The sequence below is a fragment of the Natator depressus genome, chromosome 7 (genome assembly GCF_965152275.1).
Source record: "Natator depressus isolate rNatDep1 chromosome 7, rNatDep2.hap1, whole genome shotgun sequence".
Taxonomy (NCBI): domain Eukaryota; kingdom Metazoa; phylum Chordata; order Testudines; family Cheloniidae; genus Natator; species Natator depressus.
The window spans coordinates 24599502-24611830 of NC_134240.1; the positions used below are offsets into that span (position 1 = coordinate 24599502).

The window sequence follows — 12329 nt, forward strand, 5'->3', positions numbered from 1 at the left end:
AGATCTACTTTGCCAAGAATAGAGGAACAATTTTGACAAATGTAACAAAATCTTAAGGGCAACAATATGTTCAGTGGCTTTTTGTACGGCTGGGTATAAACTGGTAAGAGACAGGCATTTGCTAGAATGTTTAGGGCAGCAGACTCCAGAACCAGATTTCATTATTAAAGTAACAAAAATTAAAACAAAATCTACTCATTTCTATCGGTGCACTACCAGTACAGTGTCAAGTTTAGCAGACCTAAACTTTGACATATTAGTATATGACAGAGGTCCCACTTGGAAGGTCTCATGTAGGTTCTTATCTTCCAGGATTTTGTTTTTTCTCTTTTCTAAATACAATCCAGGTTGTCATAAGATAACAATGAAAAAAATAAATGGTACACAATGTACTGGCAAACTAATAGTAATCCAAAAAGAAAAAGGAGTACTTGTGGCACCTTAGAGACTAACCAATTTATTTGAGCATAAGCTTTCATGAGCTACAGCTCACTTCATCGGATGCAAAGAATTATTCAAGTTTACATTTGAAAAATTTGCATCCAGAGCGAAGAGGCCAACGACCACTGATTGTTGTAGGGAAAAAACCCCTAAAAAATTTGACTACATATTTACATGTATATGCCTAAGAGAACACTATTCATGGTAATAAACGCTGAAAACTAAGTTTTAGCTAGGTTGAGTGTCTTTTCCTGCCATATTTTTGGCTATGCACAAGGTCCCAAAAAATGTTGAATAAGAGGTAATATGAAAACTTTTGATTACAATTACCATTTCGTATAATTTAGGTTTGTCAAAAATTGCTTAAAGAAATGTTCTAGTGTGAAACTTTGTAAACCCCATTGTTGTGGCCACACAGGAAAACAGACAAGACACAAGGGTGTGGTTTAACTAAGCCACAATTTTTATCTGGAAAATATCTGGCAATGACCTGCACTTCACAGTTTATCAGTCTTTTTTTTAATTGTTCCCAACATTTTGGTAAGCCTGCCATCAGCCTTCCCCTTTCCCTACCTGGTCTCTGCCTGTTGCTGGGACCCCACCACCTCCCATATGAGGTTTAAGAGCCGGCTAGTAAAAAGGGGCCGGTTATCTTCCCGCTGTGCCAGATGATAGGACTGCCAACCCCCTTTTACTGCTTCCTGGATGGAAGCCTTCCCCTAAGTCCACTTCCAACTCCAGTTTATCAAGGAACCACAATGCCCCATTGAACAAGTACCTTCACTGCACGCCTGCCACCTGTTAAATTGTGACAATTTGATTTACCTCATTATCTACGCCAGTGATGCCTTAACCTGCTCCCAGTAAAAACCAAAACAAAAAAACCCAAAACATCCACTCTGTTTTGGCCAATCTGTCAGGGAAAAAAATTCTTTCCCAGCCCCAACAAAAAACAGCACATATGAAACCCAATCCTACCCTAATCTCACGCATGAGTGGAGTATGCACTGCTTTTGTGGTGAGAGTCTTGGCTGGGAGGAGCAGGGTACAAATACATAACCGACATGCTGATCTGCATCCTCACCTGAGCCAGTCCCTGCTGGTTGCTCTTTGGTCCAGGAAACTGACACCCCCCCCCCCAACACCCATTTCCTGTCTATTCCTTGAAATCCAAGGCAGTGGGGGCAATCTTAAAGGAGCCAGGACACTTCTCTCCTTACCAGCCAGCCAGCATCCCACCACACTGAAGCTTCAGTGAGCCCATTTGAAAGTCTGTGCTCCAACTGCACTGAAAGTTTGCTTTACAATAACTATTTAATTTTCAAAGCTTTCAGGAGGACACTGCCATTCAACTTTCCTAAATACTATATGATTAATCTGAAGTCAACTACCTACTTTTGAACAGGCTTGTAATTGGTTTCCCATGACTTCTAACCTTGATAGTAGTCTGTCTTCATCTATTAAAGCCTGTTGGAAAATATAATAAATTTAAACTAACAGAATAAAATAAAATGTTTATACGGTTTTTGCATTTCACAGGAAAAGTCTAGACATTAAATATCTGAAAAGGGTAAATATCACTTCCTTAAGAGACATTCACTTTAGAAACAATTAATAGTACTGGTTAGTTCTAAGATAAACATATGTGTGCACTTAGTCTATTAGCAGTAATGTCTCCTTATCAGTTAAGCGAGAGAACCAACCTTCAACTTTTACTCATTTATTATAATAAATTGAAAGTTACAGTTTATAGCCCACTGTATATTAAGTTCTTAGGCCTGTACATTAAAGAGAAATCTTGCAGATACCTGCCAACTAGTATCTGAAGCCTCCTGTGTGACAGCAAGCAGTCGCTGAAGGGTGGCCAACTTCTGTTCCAACATTTGTTCCCGATGTAAGGCTTCCTACGATGAAAATATAAATGCAAGCAGGTCAGTTCAAACTAACTATTGGAAAAAACAGAAGCAATGCAATGTATAACCAAATACTACTAAACTGAAAAAAGGGGGAGGCAGGGAAGATTGGAAGATTTTAACTCATATGTTCAATCATTTTAAGTTATAGCAATGCATTAGCAAATTTAAATTCATTTTTATTTATACATATTCCTGTAATTGTTTAAGTGAGCTTAGATTCTTAAAGCCATCCTTTTCATACCAGTTCCAGATGCACCAAATGTACCTGTCCTTTAGCGTAAGAACATTTTGACGAAGTCTCAATAGCAACTTATTGGTGGGTTCTCTATTTGTAAAGGCTGGGGATAAAGCCCTATTAAAAGTGATTTTGTGAGATTATGCTGGAAATAAAGAACTAGAACTTCATTTTACCTTTCAAAAGTTAGATTTTACAGAAAGTTACTATATTCTAAAGTACATGCTTTAGGAAAAAGTTACATTATATTAATCAATAACATGGATCAGCTTCCACTCCATCTTGTACATATTAGAAGAGTAATGACATCACGACACTTTGCTTCTTATAACTACAGATGAATAAAGAGAGAAACTCAATTTTTATACTGTGTAGAAGCTAGTTTAATGGTAAACAAAAATTAACTTAGTGGTGACACCAGGAAAAGACTGCTTATGCTCACATTATGCATTTGATGTAAATTTGTTTGGAGAATTGGCTACAAAAAGGAACAGTTTTTCCAAGACTTTCAGTGTACCTTATGGACTAATTTTTATAAAACTGTTTTAAGATATAAATATTCTTAAATGTAATTAGACACAATGCAAAAAATTCTCTGATATATTCACTGCTCCCCATCAAAAAATAGGCCAGCAAATACTGATTTTTAAAAGGCAATATTATTACTTCTACTTGCGAGCTACTATTAACTTAGCAGTAAGTAATATTTAAATAAATACATAATAAATCTGTGTAATTACATCTGACAAAAATAAGAGCGTAATAATACATACATTGATGTGCATGCAACATGTGAAGAATGGCAATACATATAATGAAGTCAAGAGCAAGTTTTTCATGGAACCTGGTAGTATTTTAAATATGAAGTATTATATAGGAGATTCTAACTATCTTTTCTGTTAAATTACATGAAAATGCCAAACTAAAAAAAAAAAAGGCAGGTTATGTTTTTTCTTTCCACAGATGGAAGGATCATTTTGAGTTCACGACGGGCTTGCCTATATGGCAAGTTACTGTGCTGCAAACCTGGGCTGAATCTACAGAACACCAGCTTGCCGCACAGTAACATCCCATGTGGACACTGCTACAATCCAGGAAAAGTTCTTGAGTACAGCTTAGCATACTGCTATTTCAGAACATAGTACGCTGAGCCACAGTCCCAGATTAGGACTTTCACTTCAGCTTTTATTTAAAAGTAAGTATCTAGCCTTAGCTTATCTTTAAAATATCAACTGCCTGAAACAATAGCTCTGAGGTATGACCTGCCCCACTCATCTCTGGATGCTAACTGAAGCATGGTAACAGTTTAAATGTCAACAATAAACTATTTTACTGCTGAGTACTTTATAGCAGGAACAGTCAGTGGTCTGCTTATCCATCACTGTTCAATGCAATGACCGTTATTGGACTATGGCAACGGGACAGCTAATTGCTGGGTGAAAAATTAGAAAGTAAAGTTCTCCCCATCCCTGCAAATCACTCCTGCACCTGCCCACATGGTGCAAGGAAAGAGAAGCAGCATTTAATGTCATCACTAGTGACAAAATCTTCAACCACTTCCTGGAAGCCCAAACTCCCAGACTCCCTCCCACACTTTTACAGGTACCAAATGCCCCAATTTTTCATTATCCCATTTGTTAAAACTTCCTGTTCACATCTATTTGCCCTTCTCTAAAACCCAAAATAGTACTAACTTCATTGTAGAGGTTATGTCAATATTTAAAAAAACAAACAAACAGTGGGAGAATGAAAATATCAAAATGAGGGAAGGGCAGCATAAGTATTTTAATATTAAATGTAACACCATCATGATCATTAATTTTCATAATTCACAATCTCAACTTTTTACATATAACATCTGCCTCAGAATTTTCAGCTTTCTACAGAACTTAACACTAGAGAGCTATAGAAATCTTATCGCATAATTTAGATCCAGCTTGTTATTGTGCATACTATATAGGCTCTTATTTTTAAGATTTACTCCTGCATTCTGTGCCACTGGAATTCTGTGCCATTGCACAATGCAGAATTTTCCAGAAACTTATGTTGTGCGTGCAGAATTTCCCTCTTCCCCCCCACCCCGTCCCCTTACAGAAACGGGCTGCAGAGCTGCTGGCCACTACTAGGGGCCTCTGGACCCAGCAGAGCCCAGCTTGCAAGTATAAGACACTGCCAGGGGATGAGGGAGTAGAAGCTGGAGGGTTCCTAGCAGCTGCAGTTCCCAGTGCGCCCTGAAAAAAGGAGGCAGCATGCAGGAAACTCCCTGCAATCCCGGGACCCAGCATCAGTCTGTTTCTCCCTCCAGATTCCTGGGCTCTAGAGGGAAGGGGGTGGGAGCCTCTGGGCCAGGGGAAGCCCCCATGACGGGGCTCGGGGGTAGGGAGTGTGAGCGTCCGGGCCAGGGGGGCCCTGCAGCTGGGCTCTTGGGGGGAGGGAGGGAGGGAGAGAGAGAGAGTGTCTGGGCCATGGGGAGCCCCACGGCTGGGCTTGGGAGGAAGGAGGGGTAGAGAAGCAGAAACTGCTCCTGGGGGGAATTTTTGAGTGTGTCTGTATTATTACAGACATACTTGCTGACAGGTATTTTGAAATAAATTAAATTATTTTGATAAACTGGCGTGATTATATAGTGTTATTTTGACAAATAGAATTTGCAGAATTTTAAAATATCATGTGCAGAATTTTTAATTTTTTGGTGCAGAATTCCCCCAGGAGTAAACACTCTCAGAACACTTATACACTGAAATGTACAATCAGAATCCTCTCTAACAGGCAACACACTCTTTAAAATATATCTAGAGAGTGTTGTTTAACCTTTTATTAAACACTACCTCTAAGGGACAAGTTTTTGTCAGTCCTCTGAATCAATTTACAACCATATATACCATGTAAAAACAAACATTGATTCAATTATATGTATAGAGTGGGCACAGCTTTTTTACATGTACACACTAACATGCATGCACAAAGGACCAGCTAAAATGTCCAATTGGTCATTTCCACACACAATTAAAATAACTCCACACAAACTGTCCATGCACAATTTCATGTGAACAATTTTGCAAATCTGGACTTCTTATACAATGCTACACTCTTCTACTGAACAATATTATAGTGAACTTTCTAGCCACGGTTACTTTTGCTTTATTCAAAAGAAATTAAAGCAGTATGTTATGAACATTAATGGAGGTGTACAATATATGTTGCCATATTGAAACTTTCATAACCTATTCTGTCCTTCATTAATTCACAAAGGATTTCTTAGTTATAGTAAATATTTGTATAATTTAAATATTTGTATAATTTGCATATGTAAAAAGAAAAAAGAAAAGGAGTACTTGTGGCACCTTAGAGACTAACCAGTTTATTTGAGCATGAGCTTTCGTGAGCTACAGCTCACTTCATCCGATGAAGTGAGCTGTAGCTCACGAAAGCTCATGCTCAAATAAACTGGTTAGTCTCTAAGGTGCCACAAGTACTCCTTTTCTTTTTTCTTTTTACGAATACAGACTAACACGGCTGTTACTCTGAAACCTGTCATATGTAAAATGGAAGTCTGCTTTCAGGAGTAAAATGGGAAGCACAGAACTGTGCTTTTACCATCTAATTAGATTATAAGATCTTGGGGGCAGGCACTGTTTTTGTTACGGATACATACAATGCCTTGCAGAATGGGTCCCCAGTCTCTGGGACCTCTAGGCACTATCATCATATAAATATAGCTTCCATTATTACGTGAGTAATCCTCCTACTGTACCTATTAGAACTGGTTCCCTTAAATGAACATTATGCCATCTTGAACTTGCATTTCACGAGCAAATAAAGGGCTCAATCAGGAAACAGGGCCCCACTCTGATAGGCCCTGTACATACACAACAAAAAAAGTCAGTCCCTGCTTCAAAGAGATTACAGTCTAAACAGTTCAAAATTACCACATGTAAACTAAAAACAAAAATGGCAGAAATGTAATTGAAGGTAGAGAGAATTGTCAGAAGGGATGATTTACACGTTATTTTCAAAGAAACATTTATTTCTACAATCCCTCTTTAAAAAGGGTTATTTGGATACTATGGATGCTCTATTTTGTGACGCATCCATAGGTCCCTCAGTAAAGGTGACTATCAGTTTCAGAGTGAATAAGTTCACTTGTATATTCTCAGTCATGTCACATCCTACTCAGTAAAGTAAATATAGGTAAATATAGGTGTTCTGCAATTCAGTGACATTAAAATCTAGTTACATTTAGCAAGGCAGAAGGGGGAAAGTAGCGTACATTATGTTAACTGAGCACCAGAAAAAAGTACTGGTTTTATAAATGGTTACCAAAATAGAAAATAAATTAATTATGTAACGGAGTCAAAAGCCTGAGCGGGCTCTCATACCAGAGTAAACAAGGAATAACTGCTGAAATCAGTTACGCCTATGTGAAATCAGTGTAAGTGAGAACAAAGCCTTGTCTGTCTTGAATAAACAAGTTTACAGTAGGCACCTTGTCCAATTCTAGTACAAGTTAGCTACTCCATTAATTAAGCTTAAGTGAAAAACTAATTTCTAAACAAATAGTTTTAAAAGTTCTCCTTCAAGCCACTAGATGGTGCAGTTTACCCTTTTCTATTCAGAGAGGCTTGGAGCCACATGTATCAGATCTTGAAGAGTACCAGAAATTTGGAGGTTACTTCTGGCAAGAAGAAAGCTCTAGTCTCAGATTCTCAAAGTATGCTATCTGCAAGAAAATGTATATAAATATCAGTGTGTACACATTTATAGTACACACAGATCATGCTCAATATAATCAATAAATGAAATAATTACCAATATCTGCAATTCAACTACCTTTCTGAAAAAGTTAATTGCCATAAGCAGGGTTATTTCCCAAAAAAGAAATCTAAATCACAAGATTTTCAGAGATCAAAGACTTAATCTGTAAAAATCTTCACATAATCTGATGGATGATCTTATAGGGGAGTGAGCAGTATTTTATCGGATGATCTTAAGTCTTGCACCCATGCTCAGAGTCTAACTGGTTGCCATATGTGGGGTCAGGAAGGAATTTCCCCCAGGTCAGATTGATAGAGACACCTTGCAGGTTTGAACTAGAGTAAATGGTGGAGTCTCTGTAACTTGAAGTCTTTAAATCATGATTTGAGGACTTCACTAACTCAAGCCAGAGGTTAGGGGTCTATTACATGAGCGGACGGGTGAAATTCTGTGGCCTGTAATGTGCAGAAGGTCAGACTAAATGATCACAATGGTCCCTTCTGACCTTGAAGTGTGTAAAAGTCTAAAGTGTTTTATTCCTAACACGCTACTAGATTAAACCATTTTTAAACCTTTTCTATTTTTAGAGAACTGCAAGATTTACTAGGTGAAGCCTAAAACAGAATATGTAAAGATTTAGAAATAAGATTGTCTACTGCACTGCAAGCCAGGTGATATCAGTCCAAATTATACGTCAAAGTCACTTCTGCTTACTCCTGGCACTTTCCCATCAAATCAGTTTGACACGGAGAAATCCACATTCCCTTCTAATAGAGGAATGCAACAAAACACATATTTGCCTTTTACCTCAGAGTAGCTTTGGGAAGCATTTCTAAAAATACACACAGTTCCACAAATCCAGCTATTATCAACCTCACAGATCACGATTCACAGTTCAGAACATAAATGTTACTTCCTAGTTCCAGAATCAAAAGGAAATATGCCATACATGCAAGCTAATCCAACATCCCTTTCCCTTCAGCTTTTCCAAAAGCTAGAATTTTCTTTAACATACCTCTTCCTCTCAGAGGAATTATAATTCTTCCTACAACCAACCAATCTACATAACCTACATTTAGTCTACATTTTGTAGAAAGGAGAACAAAAATAAAGATAAAAATCTATTTAAAAGAAAAAATGGTGGTTAAGTGATAGATAAAAATTATTTCTTTAAAAATCCAGATATGTTAATGCATTTTAGTATTTCCCATTCATATTCTCCTATGAATTTTTTCTGGTTATACTACCAAAAAGCTTCACAGACAGTCCTTTAATAATTTTTGAGTTAAAATGATTCCAAACAAGAATTATAAATACAAGAAGGTTGGAACCTATTCTCAATTCTAAGAAAAGTGAGGGAGTACCAGATTTATGTTGATACAGATGCATATAGCATATGAAACCACTATCAAGTCTGCAGGGATGTGCATATATAGAATTCTATACTTATGCAAGCCAAATAATTTATCTGTAAAAATATTCATAAAAGAAATGATGATACCATATAAGGGCAATTACCATATATTTTATGCAGTTTTCAACAGAAAAGGCGGTTTATAAACACTAACCGTTAAGAATTAACTGAATCATACTTTGAACATACACAGGTATACACATACACATGAAAGATTTACATTCTAAAAAAAGATTAACTACTTGGTTGTGTTATTTGCATAAACTATCAAATTAATGAGTAAAAAAGGAATGTCTTCATAGAAAACCAATTTTACCTGTAGATACTGAGAAAGCTGAAACAGTTCCTGAGAGTACATACTGGGAGTGTTAGCAGCAACCTATGAAATAAGAAAATATTATCAAAATCATGTTGGGTATTCTACATCAAATTCAGACAATTCAAAGTGTATCTGTAAATATTTAAGAAAGATCACTGCCTACCAGTTCTTTTTCCTCTCAGCACCTTTACTATTCTACCATTACTGTATTGTTGTTTATTGTTTGCATTACAATACTACCTACAAGCCCCAAACAGGACTGGGGCCCGACTGCACTAGGCTCTGCACAAACAGATACTGAAAAAATCACTGCCCTGAAGAGTTTACCATCTAAATTAAAACACACACACACACACAAATGCTTGGAAGGCAACAGATGCACAGCAGTGAAACCACTTGCACAAGATCATACAGCAGGTCAAGGGTAGTGCTGGATATGAAACCCAGGTCTCCCAACTCCTAGTCCAGGGCCCTGCCCACTTGGCCATGCTACCTCCCTGTGATATATTCTATTCTAAACAAAGCATCAGTCTGCACAAGGTTCTTCCACCACACAGAAAAAGTGCAAGGCACATATCTGCAGTATGGTTTTTGAAAAGTTCTATCTAAATAGTAGCTGACTGCTCTTAATATCATCTGATGTCCCCCCAGCATGGCTGAATGGTCATGGAAATAAATCAACAATGGACTGATTCAAATGAAGAGTTAAAACCAATTCAGTCAAAAATTTTGGGTGAGGCTTCATTACTACCTATGTTTTGCAACATACCAAGGACCCCCAAATTTTCCCTAGTGCTTTGTTGGATAATGACTCTTGCATAAGGAGGCTTTAGAGTCTGGCTTGGGCCAACTTAGAGAAAGACCTACAAAACAGCAGAAAGTCATTCTCCTAATCATGCTCGACTCTCTCCAGACCCACCAAGAGCAGAAAACTCATGGGAACAAGAGATGCCTTTGCTTCAATACCTGATCTGCTATCAGATTTGGAACTGGTGGAGAGATCTCAACTAAGTTGGGGCTTTTGTTTTGTTGGGAAATATCTAATACATACTTAAAACAGGAATAATAGTAATTAAAAAAAAAAAAACACTGCCAGACACAGACAAAAGAGAAAAGGAACAGGTTCATAAAGACAGTTTGTCAGGCAGAGGAATAGGTTATTTATAGCCTTGGCTCAGGGCAGGTAGAGGCTTGAGGTATACATGTGCATCCCCCAAAGGGTCAACCAACTCAATATAACAGTCAATAAATGCTGTTCTTGTCACTTCACTGTTCCTAATCTAATCTAATCTAATCATCTCTTATCCACTGAGTAAAGGGCTCCATAACCATTTTTTAAATAGTATGGGATACCACTGCCTTATTTTTTAAAAGTTTACAATTGTAGAAAGAAAAGGTGTACTTGTGGCACCTTAGAGATTAACAAATTTATTTGAGCATAAGCTTTCGTGTAGCTCACGAAAGTTTATGCTCAAATAAATCTGTTAGTCTCTAAGGTGCCACAAGTACTCCTTTTCTTTTTGCAGATACAGACCAACATGGCTGCTACTCTGAAAACTTTACAACTGTAGATGTCACAGTAGTTGAGGTGGGATAGAACATTCAGTCCTCCTTAAAACTCACATTGTCTCACACTCCAAACCATAGAGCATTCTGCAGCAAAAGCCATCTTTCATGCCAGTCATTTTGCTCATGTCACTCCCCTTTTTGAATCTCTCATTGCCTCTGTCCTATTTCACCAAATTCAAGCTTCTTGTTACCATCTTTGATGCTCTATAATTCTGCCAGTCTTGATTTACCTAAGCCTGTAGTGCTTCATGTTATTTTGCCAACATTTCCACCCCGACCAGCAGTGGGAAAAGTAGAGCATTCCCATACCATAAAAACTCAGCCTGCCATGCATATACTTGTGATACTGAACGAATGAATAACATTTAATTCTTTTAAACAGTAATATTAAACCATGTAAAGTAATCCAATGCAAGGCACACCTACAAGTAGTTAGGTTTTTCTTATTCTTTCAACTTTTTAATTAAAGACCGAGTACAAATGACTTACCTTGTCAACAGGACTTGGTAATGGAGCATGGATGACACTGAAAAAAGAATTAAAACACCTTATAATCTGTTCAGTAACAGAATTATGCAAGTAAACATCAAGTACGGAACAGCAGTTCAAAAATCCACAGAACTATCAGTATTCCTGTAAATGTTTAACTTAAGACATTCTTCATTTTTAAGTTCATTCTTAGAGAAAAGTCACAGAAGTTAAAAACACTGTTTTTACATCTTATGCTCACTACCATTTTGTGAAATCATACTTTGATGTAGATTTTTCAAATTTAGTTTTTAGTTCTAATCTAAAAATTAAACAAACAAGTGAGCCACTTTCTAAAACCTGGATCACTATTTTTATATCATATAATTAGATAAAATTTTATATGTTTTTGAAAATAAAGAAGATTTGTTAAGGTTCAAATGCAACTTACATGTGGAAATGAGTAACATGCACAAAAACATGCACTTACAGGCACTAGATAAATCACCCTAATATACAACTTTACTGATGAAGAAAGAAAATGTTATACAAAAAGTTGAATGAACTAATCTTGTACAAGGAAATAGCTACTTTTGTACAATTTCACATTTGAACAACAAGAGCAATTTACATAACTTCCGAATTTTAACAGTGTTGTTGTAGCCTGATTGGTCCCAGGATATTAGGGACACAAGGTGGGTGAGGTAATATCTTTTATTGGATCTGCTTATGTTGGTGAAAGAGAAAAGCTTTTCAGTTGAGGCAGAGCTCTTCTTCAGGTCTGGGAAAGGTACTCAGCATCACTGCTAATACAAAGTGAAAGGGATTGTTTAGCATAAGTAATTAACACATTTCAAGGGACCATTCAAAGTGAAGTGACCTGGTAAGGAAGGGAAGTGGGGGAGAGCAGGTGGGCAAAGGTAGTTGGTAGTGGGTTACTGATTGTTGTAATAAGCCATAAATCCAGTCTCTCTATTCAATTCATGATTTTTAGTGTCTAGTAAAGTTACGAATTTCAGCTCCCAGGCATGTCCCCATCCTTAAAAAAAAAAAAAAAAATAATAATAATAATAAAAAAATCTTTCCTGAGCCCTCCTCTTCTGGCCTTCAAACAACTCAAACTCTCAAAGCTCATCATCAGAAGCAAGTTCCCCACAGACTAGGACACACCTACTCAAAGCAGCACCAGACCCTGCCAGAACAACAGATGCA

The 12329-nt window shown here is 37.2% G+C and overlaps 1 protein-coding gene across 29 annotated transcripts in view; it reads right to left on the reverse strand.

The window, feature by feature from the left end:
* Positions 1 to 12329, reverse strand: part of SLMAP (sarcolemma associated protein) — a 163129-nt gene that overhangs the window by 62231 nt on the left and 88569 nt on the right. For all 29 annotated transcript variants that reach the window (XM_074957700.1, XM_074957701.1, XM_074957708.1 and 26 more), the window contains exons 5-8: positions 11139 to 11175; positions 9078 to 9140; positions 2250 to 2345; positions 1837 to 1908 (exon numbers count right to left, since the gene is read on the reverse strand). In XM_074957700.1, coding sequence (XP_074813801.1) covers positions 1837 to 1908; positions 2250 to 2345; positions 9078 to 9140; positions 11139 to 11175 — 268 coding nt within the window. The remainder of the gene's footprint in view (positions 1 to 1836; positions 1909 to 2249; positions 2346 to 9077; positions 9141 to 11138; positions 11176 to 12329) is intronic.